Source organism: Meleagris gallopavo, chromosome 2 (assembly GCF_905368555.1).
Source record: "Meleagris gallopavo chromosome 2, MGAL_WU_HG_1.1, whole genome shotgun sequence".
Taxonomy (NCBI): Eukaryota; Metazoa; Chordata; class Aves; order Galliformes; family Phasianidae; genus Meleagris; species Meleagris gallopavo.
The window spans coordinates 9,248,103-9,263,161 of NC_139405.1; the positions used below are offsets into that span (position 1 = coordinate 9,248,103).

The 15,059-nt window shown below is 48.5% G+C and overlaps 1 protein-coding gene across 1 annotated transcript; it reads left to right on the forward strand.

The window, feature by feature from the left end:
- Window positions 1–985: 985 nt before the first annotated feature.
- On the forward strand, window positions 986–11,882 carry LBH (LBH regulator of Wnt signaling pathway). The gene is made up of 3 exons (XM_003203708.4): window positions 986–1,168; window positions 1,392–1,494; window positions 9,470–11,882. The coding sequence occupies exons 1-3, from the start codon at window positions 1,143–1,145 to the stop codon at window positions 9,659–9,661; spliced, it is 321 nt and encodes a 106-aa protein (XP_003203756.1). The 5' UTR covers window positions 986–1,142; the 3' UTR covers window positions 9,662–11,882.
- The last annotated feature ends 3,177 nt before the right edge of the window (window positions 11,883–15,059 follow it).

Genomic DNA, 15,059 nt, shown 5'->3' on the forward strand with positions numbered 1-15,059 from the left:
ACAGACACTTCCCCTGAAGCTTTCTTAAAGATGGGGCAGAGCTGCAGTGCTGCCAGTGCACCCCTCAGCCAGGGCAGATCTCAGTTCTCGAGCTTCAGCCCTTCTCCAAGAGGACAATTAATGCACCTATGGCTCATCATATGGATGAGCCTCACAGTGGCTTCCTGCCAAAATGAGGACTAACAGCAACGACCCTCAAGCTCCCCCACTGGGCCCGAGCCAGGTTTGTTCCTGGTGACGTATCTGAGGGAACTGAGCTCCTTCCAGCCCGGATGTCAATCCCTCAGCCTCAGAAATGTGCTTTGCAGGCTGAGCCCTCTCTTAGCGGAGAGCCCATAGCAGAGCAATGAGAGGGACCCACAGGGCTCACCTGTACCCACCTGAGCTCCCACGAGCTGGGTCAGCTCCTTGGGACTGCCAGTAATCTGGCACAGTGAAGGAGACACCTGATGTCTAACACCCACATACGCCATCATTATATAATACGAAACTAAGAAGCTTACAATATCCTGCCGGAGGAAACGACCATACCTATGCCTGCATGCACACGTGTATTTGCAGCCTTGAGGGCTGCCGGAGCAGAACCGAGGGCAACGCGTGAGCCTCGCAGCTCGCACATCCCTCGCGTGACACACGCACAAAGGCACAAAGGCACAAAGGCACAAAGGCACAAAGTCACAAAGTCACGAAGGCACGATGTCACGGCATGCCGTGCATACGAAGGCTCCGCACGGGCGCACACGCAGCGCCCAGCGCCGCACCGCATTACCGCACGCTGAGCAGCGGTACGGAGCGCGCTACCGCCCCGCCCTCACGAGACAGAGCGGCCAGGCCAGGCCAGGCCGCGCCACGCCACGCCACGCCACGCCCCTCCCCCGCCAAGCTCCGCCCCCGAGAGTGGCGCGCCGAAGCCATTCATGAAATGCTGACGTCATGCGGATGGGCGGGCACTGCGGAGGCCACGCCCCCGCGGCTATTTAAGGCGGCGCGGCGCTGCCGGCGGGGCTCAGAGGGAGGCGGTGGTGCGGCGCGTGGTGGCCGTGTGCTCGGCGGTACCGCGCAGCTCCCGCCCTCCGGCAGCCTCGTGTGCCTCGGTGCCCTGCCGCCACCCCGAGGGCGTGGGCAGCCTCCGCCGGGACTTCATGTCTGTGCTTTGTCCCCTGCCCTGGTGAGTGGGCGCTGCCTGCTGCCCGTTTCGGGGGGAGGCGGAGATGCTGAGCCCGGTCGCTCCGTCTCCTGCCCGGGGCTTTGGAGTGGGGGCAGGGGCGGGGAGGGAGCGGCCGGATGATGCTGCTGCCGGCCTCGGCTCGCGGACCGCTCTGATGCCGCTTAAACCTCGCTCAGACCTTCCGGAGCCCTGAGGTGGTCTGAATGTTGTCCTTTATTTCCAGCCCCGATTACCTGAGATCAGCCGAGATGACTGAAGTGATGATGAGCACCCCGGCTATGGATGAGATCGGACTCAGCCCCCGTAAAGACGGGCTCTCGTATCAGGTGAGTGCTGGAGCCCCTGTGGAGCCGCCTGGGCTGGACCATGGGCTTGCTCCGGTAAACGTAATAGCAGGTCCTGCAGTAAGGGCTGGTCAGTGAGTTGTAGTGCTTACTTGGCTGGAAGAATTTGTCTGAAATATCACTTAGTTATCTGCTTAGATTGGCAGAGTGCTTTGTTTCTGAAGTCCCTGAACCCTGGCTTGTTGGGTGTGCACACAGGCTCAGTGGGTGAGGAGATGCCCTAAGGGTCCATGTCAGACACCAGGCTAAGAGGCTGCTGGGGTCTCTCTGACCACGGCTTGCAAATGATTTGTCTGCAGCAGAAGGGACTTGTTTGTACAGCACTCAAATCTTCCAAGCTGTTCCTTGATTTTCCCCCTGCTTGAAAGGGTGAAGTCCACTGTAAGATACAGTGAGGCAGGACGCAGCGCTGACAAGCCCTGAGGTGTGCATGCAAGCACAGTACCTGAAGGCATGAGCTGCATCCATTCTGCAACTGGTGATTAATGTAATTATCTTTTAACCTCTCAGTCCATAACTGAGGTGAAGGGGTGGTCTCAAACTCCAGCCTTTATCCTTCAGCCTCAGTACTTACAGTCAACCAAAGAGTGAGTTGTGTGTCTTTTTGTCTATTAGATCCGAGTTTCCCTACCCTGGCAGGAAACTTGTTGGTGAGGTTTAACACAGGAGCTGTACAGGACTTGTGTTACTCTGCATAGGGTGACTCTTCATGGCAGATTGCAGTCCTTCCTTTGCGGATGTGACACAGCCTGCACAGAGGCACTTGCTCTATGTGGGCATTCAGATTGGGTGTGCTGTTGTACACATGCATATTTATGTCTGAAAAATGAGCTACAGGCCTGTAACAGTGCTCTGAGGCGTGAAATCAACAGAACTTTGGGCCGCGGCTCAGGCAGAAGCCAAAGCTGCAGGGGAGGAAATGGGGCTGCATTGCTTTTTTTGGTCAAAATCTCTATCTGAACAGTGCAAGTAATTTAGTTTATTGCCTGTATGTGGAAATAGCAGTTCTGTTTTAGTGCTTGAGTTAGTGGAAAGCATATGGCCTTGCTTTCCTCTGCTACAGCAGTGGGAACGGCCGTGAAAGTTGAAGTTATTGCACTAGTCTTGCCAGATATTCAAACAAGTATCTTAAACAGTATACTGTATGCAGGCATCTAACCCACTCAGGTCAGATGTTGGTTTACTTATCCAGACTGTGCAGTGGGAGGCAGTCTGGGTGCCCTGCTTATTCGTGATGGATTGCTTCGGTGAGATTTTCCCCTAGTGTTAATGACTTCAGTGAGTCTGTTTGGGTGAACTGGAGAGCAAACCTCTTCAGCTTTGAATGGGCCATCTGAACCTGAAGGTGTTTGCTGTAACAACTTGCATCTATGCAGGGCTTGTCTAGTTTGGATCTGTTCTCTGTGGTGATCTGGTCATGGGGTTCTCAGGAGCTGCAACTGCCTTCTAGGCTTTGGCTCTGTTGTAAGCTGAACTGATGGCAGAAAGGCCTGAGGTATTGAGAGGGCAGATGCTGCTGGGCGGTGTGTGGGCTGGGGATGAGGTCTGCCTCTAAATCAGGTTAGTGCAAAGAAGATTGAGAGTAGGTTGCAACCTTCTTCCTCTTGACTGCATGGCTGAAAATGTCACTGAGAGAAGCTGAAATCATCCTTAAGCAACCGAAAATTGAAGTTAAAATAGCAAGGACAAATCAAATGCAAATAGTATCATGAATCCAGTTCTGTCTTGGGGTTTGGCACTTCTTGCTTCATCCTGCTGATGGAGAGCATTTGGTACGTGGAAAATGGTGTGCTGGTCTGAGGGCTGTAGTGCAATAACTTAAAACCAGACAGAGCTAACAGAGCATGACTGCTCCAGCACTGAGGCTTGAGCTGAGCTGCAGCATCTTACCTCACCCACCTGCAGAGCAGCGCGCTCACAGTGAGCGTGACCACTGTTGGTTACAGGAAGCAAAACGGTGGATCCAGAGCTATCAGAGGTGAGCTTTTAGTTTCCAAAGCTTCTCATTCTCTGTTGCAGAGATGACATGAAACTGGGGTTCAGTGTGCTGCCCTTAGGGCTGTGCAGAGAAGGATCTGTGACCTAACTCATCAACTACTGTTTTAAAGTACTTTTGTTTTCCTAGTAAAGCCTTGGAAGTAAACTGAGGAAACCAACACCTCCAGAGTGTAAACTCTTAGCAGTTTGGTTTCTTCACCCCATGATGCTCACTGAACGTCAGGGCTCCTGCCTGTCTCACTGGTTCCTTTTGGTGGAACCTGTGGCTTGTCAGCTTTTCTTCTGCCCACTCCTTGCCTCTGCTAATGCTCCAGAGTGTGTTTGTGCATCCCCAGGAGGTGTGCATCCCCCAGCAATGCTTCCTGCTGTTCTTTAGACTGCACATGGCTGCAGCGATGTGAAAACCTGAGCTGTAGAAGTCTCATGCCTATGATAACTTAGTTGTCTGTGTAGGCTTAGTAATTTGTATGTGGTTTCATTTGCACAATGTGCTTTCTCGGCATAGATACCTTTTTCCAGGTAGCGTGCCAAATGCTTGCAAGCTGATGTGCTAACTTCAAAGCCTTTTAGTACAGAGCAGTTTTATTCCTGCATTTGTGAAGTAAAGCTGCTCTGAGCCTACTGAAGGTGGTGGAAATGAATGGTGAAATCTGGATGCGAGTCTCAGAGCAGGGAGGCACAGACAAAACAGAAGATGCAGCTGAGGAGGTGATGTCATGCTGGGTCTTGCGCCTGCAGTGGAGAGCTATTTCTGGATCTTTAATAGATATCCCATAATTCCCATGGGACTGCTAAACAAAAAAACTCATTGAAATGCAGCTGATGGCTCAAGATGCCCCTGCTACAAGCAGATGTGCCTACGGAGGACTCTGTGCCCCTCCTGCCTGGTGGTCCCCGCAGAGCCAGGCCTTTTCCCTGCCCCTTGGAGCTGATGTTCTGCTTGCAGTTTCAGCACCAGGTAGACCTGTTCTCTGAAAAGCCTGTCAGCACTATGCCAGCTTGACCTCTAATGCCATCTTGCAGCAGCATGGGTGTTGCTGCCTGATTGAAGGCTGACTTGACATTGTCAAAACAGTGATGTGGGTCCTGCCTTATTTCTTGAAAGTGGATCTGAGCACGGTTGAAAACAGCCACTGAAGTGTTTGTTTTAAGCAAATACTGTGTCCTAAGCTGAGCATGCTGCTTTGCTGCAGCCTGACTGGCTGGTCTTGTTGGACCTCGGGCTACCTTCTGGGGGACTGGCATGAAGAGGCTGAGCTTGCCTCATGCCATCAGCTGGGGTTTGGTTGTCATGGGGAGCTTGAGCTCTTTAAGTCATGATCGCATCATGCTAGGATCTGTCTGGGTTAATCACAGCCACAGTTAGCTGTGAATGACGTCAGACTGGCTGAATCTAGGTGAATAGGCTTATTGCCCTATCCGGTGTTCCAGGCAAAGGCCTGGGACATCAGTATTGTTGGGGGAATTGGTGTTAGTGAGTACAACTTCTTTGCTGGCCCCTGAGGAGCTGCAGTGCTGAGGGACATGAGATGCATCAGAGTGGAACGCCTCTGTCAGCATTCTACTTCACAAACTGGGGAGATAGAAAGCAGTAGTGCAGTGGCTTGGGGGCCTGCGAGGGAGCGACATGGGGCTGACCTGGGGTCTGGTGGTGATGGATGGAGGCTGAGATTCATCTTGTTTGCTTGTGAGGCACTTCTACACTTGGTTTCTCCTGGAGAAGTCCTGTGTGGGAGCTGGTGCTCGCCATTGCTGGGACGCCTTGAGAGGCTGTGGAATTTAGAACAACTGAGTTCTGGATAACTTTACCTGTTCAGCTTCCACGTAGCACGGTTACTAGACAAGATCAGTTAGCTCAATTACTTCAGGGTGAGCTAATGCTTATTCCAGGGTCTTGGATGTTTACTGAAAACATAAGCAGTATATGGAAAGAGCAGAGCTCAAACTAATACCTTCCTAGCTATTCTGTGCAGGAAGAAGTGCTGTGCTGAAATTCAAACTGAGGACAAATAGCTCATGGTAACACCTCAGCACATGTTTTTTCCTCCCTACTTGATGTCTCATTACTCTGATGGAAAATTGTTACGATGTTATGCTGCTGAAGTTTCCCTGCCTCTGTCCCCCAAGATGTGCTTGTGACCGAGGAGTTGTCATAGTTCATAAACCTGAGTCACGCTGTGTGCATAACTAGATGGAGCTCAGTTTCAAGTCATGACTACTGTATGAGTGAAACTTAGCAGCGCTGCTTCTTGTAGCTGGAAAATTCCTCTGCAGAAGGCACTGAGATGATTTAAATACTTCCTGGAAGGAGCTTGCCATGCCTCTTGGTGACAGCAGAATTTAGTTTCAAGAACTTGTATTTCAGATCAGAAACCAGAATTTTAACTTGATACTGCTGGAGAGGTCTCAAACTCACGTCTTAGTACTGGGAGGGGAGGTGGTGTGTGTACCTCAGGGTATATCCTGTCCCTGAAGTGGTATGCATCTCAGTGCAGACCTTTGTGTCTTGTATTAGTAATACCACAATGAGGTAAAACTTTCCCCCAAACAGTAACATAATCTGGAAAGATCTTCTTACCTTAGTTTCCCTGCAATATAACTGAAATAGCTTTCAGCCTCTACGGGAGGGGAGGCAGGCACTTTAACTCTTGGTGTGGAACACAGGGCACAGGTGGATGGTGTTTTGGATGTAAGGGTGTCCCTTGGATTATGGTAGCTCTGAACTAATCTCCTTAGCTGTCTGATGTCTCTCCTGCTTTTGGTGTTTCTCTCCCTGTGAATGCTCAGAGGGGCTGTGAGCCTCCCCAGGGCCAAGGGAACTTTCCATTCCAAGTTGCCAAGACTTCATTTGAGGATATCAGAGCTAGATCATCTGAAACGGAGGCAAACATGACTTTCTGCAGATCATTTCAAGCTTTCGTTTCAAGTACTGCTCTTCACCGCTCTCACTATATTGAAAGATAGGAGTTCCCAGAACATCATCCGGAGAGGCCCACGAAAACCATTCTTGCTGCTGCAAGCGAGAAGCAGTGTTGAGCAGAGCATGAGTGTTTATTGCTTCTTATGCTGTAAAGTTGTCAGATATCTCTTGCCATGGGCTGGGAGCTGTGACATGCTGCAGAGCTGGGGAAACCTGCAAGCATTGCAGCCATCATGCTGTATTAGGGGGTGAGGAAGAGAGGGAGCTATCTTTGAGCTACTTCTGAACTTGCTTTTGGCTGGCCTTCCCAAACAGCTGGTTGGTGGCTGTCGTTTGGGGACAGGTAGTTCAGTGGTAGGCTCACTCTGATAAGTATGAGGAGATTGTGTTCTTTATGTGCTGGGGAGATGCAGAGTCATCTTTCCATGTGGGTGAGCTGGCTAATGCAAGAGGAGAAGCTCCTAGGCAGGTTTCCACAGCCAGGCTGTCCTGGCTGCGGTGCGAGAGGGTGCAGAGCTGGCAGGTAAGATCTGTGCCTGCTGCACTCTTGGGGGGAACTCACTGCAAGCTTTTTCCAGAAGCTTTTCTTCCCATTGTCTAAACCTGGAGAGGGAGCAGATTCTGCTCATGGGAGTGACATGCAGCATAGCACTGCTCGTGTGGATTGATGGAAAGCTGGTGCTTGCTAATCTTGGTAAAAAGAGCCTTGCAACTCAGCTTGTTTTGGGGTTGACCCAGGAGGCTTTTCCATCCCATTTCCCTGGATGTGCAAACGAAGTCTTAATCTGCAAACCACTTCCCTTCAGTCCCTGTACTTGGCCAGCAGTGCAGCCCTGCTTGTCACATGCTAGGAAATTTGCCTTTGTATAATTTTTCCATTGATGGTCCACACCCCTTGAAAATGTAGTTGCAACATCTCACTTCATGCTGCCTCTATGATTAAAAGACATGACTTAGTGGAAAAAATCTTGACCTTCTTGGGTTTGGTCTGTCCTGCAGCTATTTGAGATAAGATTGTGCTGGTTTTTTATTAAAAAAGCTGCACACCATGTTTCAGGGATTTTTTTTATAAGGAAATGACTGCTTAGCTTCTGGAAAAAAAAAAAAACCTGTCAGACTGTTTTCAAAGAAATTGCTCCAATTTGACCCAATGTGCTTAAAATGATAGCAGCCAAAGGTTAGTTTAATTATTAGACTGCTATTTTTCTTGCACAGGAGGCTATTTTCATGACACTATCAGCTTATATAACCTCCTGAACCACACTTCTTTTTCCATTGCAGCCTTCTAAACAATGTCAAGGGTACTTTTTTTTCCTGTCTTGAGTTATCAAGTTGATGCTTTAGAGCTGTTGACTGTACTTCCAGTAATGTACTGAGTGTTTGAAACTGCCTTTGTTTGGCTGAAAAGCCATAAAGCTCCAAGAAACTGTTCTGGTCTCACTTATCCTGAGAGTGGCACTGTGCAAGGGCAACTTGTGCATTGAGTCACTTTCTTGAGCATCTGCTCCCAAAGTTACTCTGCCTGACTATATAAAGTAGCAGCCTGGCTTTTTCAAGTTGATAATCTGGTTCCTACAAAGCTTTTCAGTGTGGCTAATAGCTGCTAGGCTGAAGAACAAGTTGATGGAGTGGGGTTTGGGTAAGGCTTTGCCAGACTGGTGGGATACCTGCATGATCATGAGGAATGTGGTGCTTCATGCTCAAGGCTTCTGGGCCAGGAACCTGCTTTGGAGCTGGAACCACAAAGATCAGAAGAGGTGAATTCTTGCTCCCAAATGAGTATCCAAGTGCAGTGTTCCGATGTGAGGTTTCCTGTGCTGCTCTCCGCAAGGATGCTCTTTTGGCTTGGATGAATTCAGGTGGTGTTCAGAGAAAGCGTAGTACAGGGCTCCTCGTGTCATCTGCACCTCCAGGAAAAAGCATTTGGTGATAAGCCTCTTCAGGCCGTTTTAATCAACCATGATGGAAAATGGATATGCAGATAAAATGTTCTGAAATAGTCTGAGCTGCTTAGTCTTCTGGATACCAACTGGGGGATCTGATATGGGAACTGGCTCTTGTCACTGAATGCTTTTTCTCAGAATGAGGTGGGGCTTGTAGCTGTTCCACTAGCAAGGCATTCCTGTTCTGTTCACTCTGCCATTTAGTTATGCAGACCCACTGTTAACATTCCAGCACAGCTGAATGCAGCTTTTCCTGTATCTATATTTTTGCATTAGTTTCTGGAAGGATCAAAGCCTGTAGCCCTATGGCACTACCTGTGGGTATGGGCCCTGATGCTGCTGCTATGGGGGAGTGGGGTGAGGTATTTCTTTGCATTTTGAGGGACTGGGGATAAGGAGGTCCTTGTACTTTGTGCTGGGATGCATAATTCTTAGCTGTGCCGTAGATACCTCCAGCTCTAAGAAATGTAGTCCCATTTTTGACCTTTGGGTCAGTCTCTACCAATTCCACAGACCATCTTCCTGCTGAATTTCACTGCTGATGGATAGCAGCTGTAGCATGCAGAATACTACCAGAATGCAGCTGAACTTCTCATGCAGACTGTTTCTGATGCCTAGGAGTGACACCAGGCACAGACCCTTACTGTGAGGGTGAGGACTGCTCTGGTGCTGTGCTATCTTGTGCCTCCTCCTCCTTCTGGCAGCAGTGCCTGGAGCACAAGTGTAGTTTGTGTAGCTTGACTGGCAGCAGGAAACAAGATCAGATTTGCAGATTGAGATAGCTCAGTTTGCAAACTCATGAGCATTCATGCAAAAGCTGTGGTGGGAGGGGGTGAGGCTTTTGGGTAAATATCCAAAAGCAGGTGCCTATTTGATGAGCCTTATCCAAGCAAATGTATATGCTTTGAAAGCCTCTTGGGCTGTGCTGATTTCAAGTTCTCAGCGATTACTAAGAAGTTGAGGGGTTTTTCCCATCCCCCCGTTGTGTACTCTGTGTCCAGACTAGTCCACCCTGAAAACCAAGTTTTGAGAGTTGGATGTTAGCTAAGACTGCTTGAGAGCAGCTCCTCTCACAGGCTGTTTTTGGCTCTTTCAGATTTTCCCCGATCCCTCTGACTTTGACTGTTACTGCAAGCTGAAGGACCGCCTGCCCTCAATCGTGGTGGAGCCAACGGAGGGCGATGTGGAGAGCGGGGAGCTGAGATGGCCGCCTGAGGAGTTCCTCGTCCAGGAGGAGGAAGAGGAGGAAAGCTGTGAAGATGCAAAGGAGGACAACAAGGAGCAATAAATGGCATCTGAGGAAAGGCAAGGGACTGCACCCTTCTGAAGGAAGAGCCACACGTTTTTTGAAAGTCTTTTTAAAGAGAAAAGACAAGTTCAACTTTGCACCTGCAAGATTTTAGTTTTTTTGTATTCTCTGTATTGAGAACTGAAGCCCTTGGTGTCACCAGACCTTCTGAGGAAGGAAGGAAGTAACGCAGAGAAATGTTTGCTGTTCTCGAGATCACTATCTGTATTTTTCTGAGGTGGAGGCAGCAGTGAAGTTCCAAGCACGTGGCAGAGGGTGACCACCTGAGGGATGCTGGAGGGGGGAGCTTGGGGATGGGGAGTGCAGAGGGAAGCCAAGCAAAGCAGTGTTCAGCTGGGAGCTGCTTTTGACCAGAAGCCTGAGAACAGAGCGGTCATCTCAGATTTGCTTTTACTAAAGCTTCCATTTTCTGTGTCTGGAGGTGGAAGGGTTTGTAGCAAAGCGTCACAAAATGCTCTAGTGCTGAGGGACCTGTAGCTTTCCCCAGTTCAGCACCTCCTAGGATCAAGTGAGCATCCTTAGGAGTAGTGGGCTTCTTGCTCTTGCTCTTGAGCCTGTACCAATCACTTTCCCAAAGCTGTCTTTTCACCCTCTGTTTGCCTTTAGACCTTTCAATGCTGAACAGCTGTATTTGCAGGGTAATGTTAGGCTGCTGCTTGTCATCTCTGCTGCTGCAAGGCCCCAGTTGATCTTGCAGGCAGTTAGCTTGAGGTAGTGCAGATTTGATGTAAAGACATCCATTTGCAGCATGAACTAATGTAGATTTGAACACATGGATTTTTCTCTCCTGTTTGCCAAGGCTACTGTGGTTGGTCTTGTCTTGTTCCAGTGCCCAAAGCTAAAGGGTGAGGATTGTACCTGCTTGCCTCAGTGTCTTTGAGGCTGTAGGGTTTCATATTATCTCAACTTGCTGGTCAGTGGGCTTGTGAGGCTTGGGGACAGGTTTGGCTGCTCCTGCACAGGGACCTGCAGAAGGCTGCCAGACTGGAGGTAATACAAAGACTTAACACCAGATAGTGTGGATTATCAGTGAGGAGGTAGAGGGGAGCTCTCTGGGGAGTGTTAGCCTGAGCATCCTGAAACAAGGATGAGATAGCTGTTTGTGGGTGTTTAATGGAGTGCAGACTGTTCTGTAAAGTCTGTGTTTGGGTCCTTCTCACTGTATCCTGCTCCAATGAGGAGCTGTCTGTCTCTGTTTGGGGAGGGAAGTCTGGTGCCACGTGGGGTAGCTCACCATTTTCCTGGGAAGTGATGCTCTTGTGGCTTTGTGGGCCAGCTCAGGGAGCCAGTTGCTCTTGGAATAGGATGAGAACAGTTACTACCTAAACCAAATCCGGAGTCACAGAAGAGTAAAAGAAATGTCAAGGCCTTAACCAAACTTTCATAATAATCCCAATGCCACCCTCCTTTGCTTGTAACAGGTTCCATTTTTAAAATCTATTTGAACATGTGTATTTGTATTTTTAATACCTCATGAGTAGTTGAACGCTGGCAGGGGTCGGGAACTGCTTTTAACCTATTAGCAGGATCATTTTAGTCTTGTCTTGCTTGTGTTTTAAACATAATGGCAATAACTTCTCAGCTCTACATAACTGTTTCAGGCAGATAGGAGTTTCGAGATGAGCTTGTGCAAAGCAGGAGAAATTCAGTGTTCCCGCACTGCAGCTGGTCTCTAGCCTTGCAAGCCTGGTTATATTCTCCCTGCCTGTCTGGGTGGATGATTTATCACCAAATGGTCATCATGTAGTGATACCGCTTTCTCTGATGGATTCAGCTGTTGTATCTGTAACACTTGTTCTAATCTTGCTGTCTTACCTGAATGAGCTTATACACCTGTATACCAGCCAATTGTCCTATTTCTAAGTGTTACTCTCAGTCTGTACCACCAAGTCAAAGCTGTATATCAAAGATACTATCATCTGGCAGCAATGAGATGGCAATCCATGGACTCAAAACCTGCTGTCTGCCCTAAAGACTTGTGTATTTCTGTCTGCATCCTTTTGTGAAAGTATTGTGTATATTTCTATTTGTTGAACGCATCTAAAGAACAAAGCACTCCAGTAAAACTACTCCTGTTGTAGGATATACATTCTATATTTCTGTAATTCTTTTTGAGCCTCAGGGAGAAGCTAGCATTTTTTTCAAACTACATTTTTGTCACTGTGACAGTTGTAAATAAAGTTTGAAAATGCTTTCCAAACATACTGGTTTTGTTCTTACTAATGGATGGGTTTGGATGGTTGACTTCCCAGGTAATGACCAGTCCTTGTTTCTGGTATGAGGTGTGCTGATTTGCAAGGTGAACATAAATATCCTGAACCATCATGTCTGTCAGGCTGAGGCTGTCCTTTGAACCTGGAGATACTTGTATTCACCTCAGAGCATGCTCTATGAAATCATGAACCCAAATCAGCTTGGAGAGCATGGGGCAGCATCTTTGCCTTCCATCTTCCTACAGTTGCTTATTGCTGTGCAAAGGGCTGCAGCAAAGAAATGTTCAATTTTTCTATCCCAAAATTTCATTTTAGTTCTCTTTAAAACTTCATATCTTATAACTATAAAGGTTATAAATTTATATCTATAATTCACATCTAATGTCCTGACTTAACCCTGCAGAGCATGAAGTTGCAATCATTAAGAGCTGCAGCTATTCTTAGCTGTGCTTAGTAGCAGTACAGTACCTGTGCATCTTACCTTCCCTGAGCAACAAGTGTGAAGACGTCTTGCCTTGTATGCTGTCAGTGCTTCAGCCAACCTATCTATGTTGTCTGCTTTGGCCATTCTGGGTCTAGAGGACAGCTCTGAAGCAATCAGATATGCTTTTACCTGCAGTTGCATGTTTCAGTTTGCAGTACTGTCAGAGGAAGATCTAGAAGAAACTGCATTTGAGTGTGGTTCTGAACCTGTTTGGTGTAGGAAATGAGACCACACTAGGATTCATTAATTCAAGCTGTATACTTAATGGGATTAAATCATCCCCTGAAATGATGTGATAAGCAAATGCCATGGAATACTCATATCTTTCAGATACCTGGAGAGAAGTTCCTATAATTCGGCAAGTAACAGGCTCTGATCTTGCCTATGTAAATGAGATGAATGGTTAAAATATGCTAATGGCCCTCAGATTTAATTCTTGAACTGAGAGCGTGTTCAACATGAACCCCACAGTTCAACGATTAATTGTGTTCTACTCAACTCTTGTGGATATTTTCTGCTTTGGAAAAAAAATGCAGGGTGGGTGGACGTTGACTCTCCTGTTCTTGAATCAGCCTTTAGTTAAGGTGTGCCTTGGTTTTTCTCTTCCATGGGTATAGTACTTCTCTTCATGTGGAAGAAGCTGCACCGCTTCCAGGATGAGGTACCGGTCTCAGACTTCTAATTCATGGAATGGTTGAGGTGAGAAGAGACTTAAGGAGGTCAGCTGGTTCAACCCTTCTCAAGCAGGGCCTTATGGAGCAAGTTGTCCAGGACCAGATCCAGATGTCCATGTCTTTTCTGGTCTTTGGATCCATCTGTTATGGTCTATCTGGCCCTGAGTCACCCTGAGTGGGTGGTGTAAGGACCTCTTTGCATATATAGCACTTTATTTCTGTTCTTACCCTCATTCCTCCCACCAAAAGCAATACCTTTGGCTGTCATTTAAACGTCACATGTTTGTTCTCACAACTTTGCCCTACAATTGCAAGTGGTGATAGAAGTTGTGTACTGTTGTCTTGCTTAGCTCAGTCTGTTCCCCCTCCCGAACACTTGTTATTTTTGGTGTGTATCCATTTCTTTGATTTTATTGGAACATGTACTCACCTGAGACACACTGAGTAGGTGAACTTTTGGTATCTGGGTGCAGGTAGGTGAAATTACTGCTCTGCAGGACAACAAAGATAATTTGCTGTCACTAGGGCATGTGGAGGGTAATGACTAATCCAACACAACTCCTCACTGCAGGTCCTGCTCTGCTGTGACCATGGTTTCCTTGCCTTTGTGAGCGGGAGAACCAGTGTCACCATCCCATAGCCAAGTGAGGATGGCCTAGGCTTTCTCCTTCCCATTCATACCGCTGTGTGAAGTTTGCAGAAGCTGAGGACAAGGAATTTAATTCCCATGGTTGTTCCCTGGACCCTTCTAGAAGGTGTCAGCCAGGTTGGCTCTTCCCATCACTGGAATGGGAGCAAAATCTCATCTGAAGGCTAAACATGGTGTAGTGGCTGTACTGGTGCCTGTTCAGGACACGTGAGGTGGTCATAACAAAAAATGAAAGCTTATGAGCGTTGTTTGTAGTTGGGAGGAAAGCGGTTTCGGGCCCAACATCGCTGCACTGGCAGGAGAGACCCAGTCACAAGTGAGGGATGACAACGTCAAACACACTGTTTTGAGAGACTTGAGGGGCGGGAGCACTGAGCAGGGAGGGAAGCCACAAAGGAAACACGTACTGAGCCCTCCTTCACTGCCAGCACTGTAACCACACTGTTACTGTAGCAGAGACCATCAGCTTCATCTGATAAAAATAAGCAAGGAAGTCAAGTGTGCGAGAGGGAGAGGATGTCAGAAGCCACGCATGAAAATGTCACAGCTTGCTTTTATTTTCAACACTTCCTTCTTTTTTCTGCAGCCAGTGAGCTTGGTGGGCAGGTATTTCCCACAGCACTCCCTGCAGCAAGCACCGCTTTCCCAGGCATCCCGTGCTTCGGGTTTCTGCGTGGCTGTTGGGTCTGCTGGGAGCTGCACGGTCAGGCCCATGGCTCTGCTGCAAGCTGCTGCTTCTGCAGGCTCCACAGGCTGATGCTCTCAGTTTTGCAATGGTGGAGTTGGCTGCAAGCTGCACTCATGGAAGAAAAGAGGGTGGAGGAATTTCAGGTGTTTGAAAATCTTCCCCACAGGTTGTCTGCATCCAGCAGCCTGAGCCAGGCAGGCTGCAATCAGCTCGACAAATATTTGCCAAGCGTAGGCCTTCCTGCACTGTTTTTGATGACTCTTTTCCATGGGGGTGGCTGCTAGTGCTGTGGCTGGCGGCTCTGCCTTGGCTGCTGCCTGTGGGGTGATGATGGACCCCTTCCAAACAGCGCCTGCTTGGGGATGGGATGGTGCCTTCCCAGTGCCCTGTGGTGTGGGGGTGAGCTGGCTGGAGCCAGGCATCCATGGAAGCTGCAGCACTTGCAAACGTAAACACCCTTGCAAATAACCTTGTGTAGGAAAACCCTTTGCAGCACGCAGAGAGCAGTGTGCTCGCAGGATTTGCCACTCAGCCCCCTCTTCCCTCCTCCCATGCCTCAGAAGCTTGTCACCATCCCCATCACCTTCTAAGCAATTGCTTTAATCCCTTAATGCTCCAGCATTACCTTTGACACTTTCGCAGGAGGGGTGAGGAGTGGGGGTTGCAGCA

Bases quoted from the DNA above. Each gene is read 5' to 3' on its own strand.
- LBH (XM_003203708.4), top strand. From the start codon at position 1,143: ATGTCTGTGCTTTGTCCCCTGCCCTG. The intron at 1,169-1,391 runs GTGAGTGGGCGC...CTTTATTTCCAG, and splicing joins GTGCTTTGTCCCCTGCCCTG to CCCCGATTACCTGAGATCAG. The intron at 1,495-9,469 runs GTGAGTGCTGGA...TGGCTCTTTCAG, and splicing joins AAGACGGGCTCTCGTATCAG to ATTTTCCCCGATCCCTCTGA.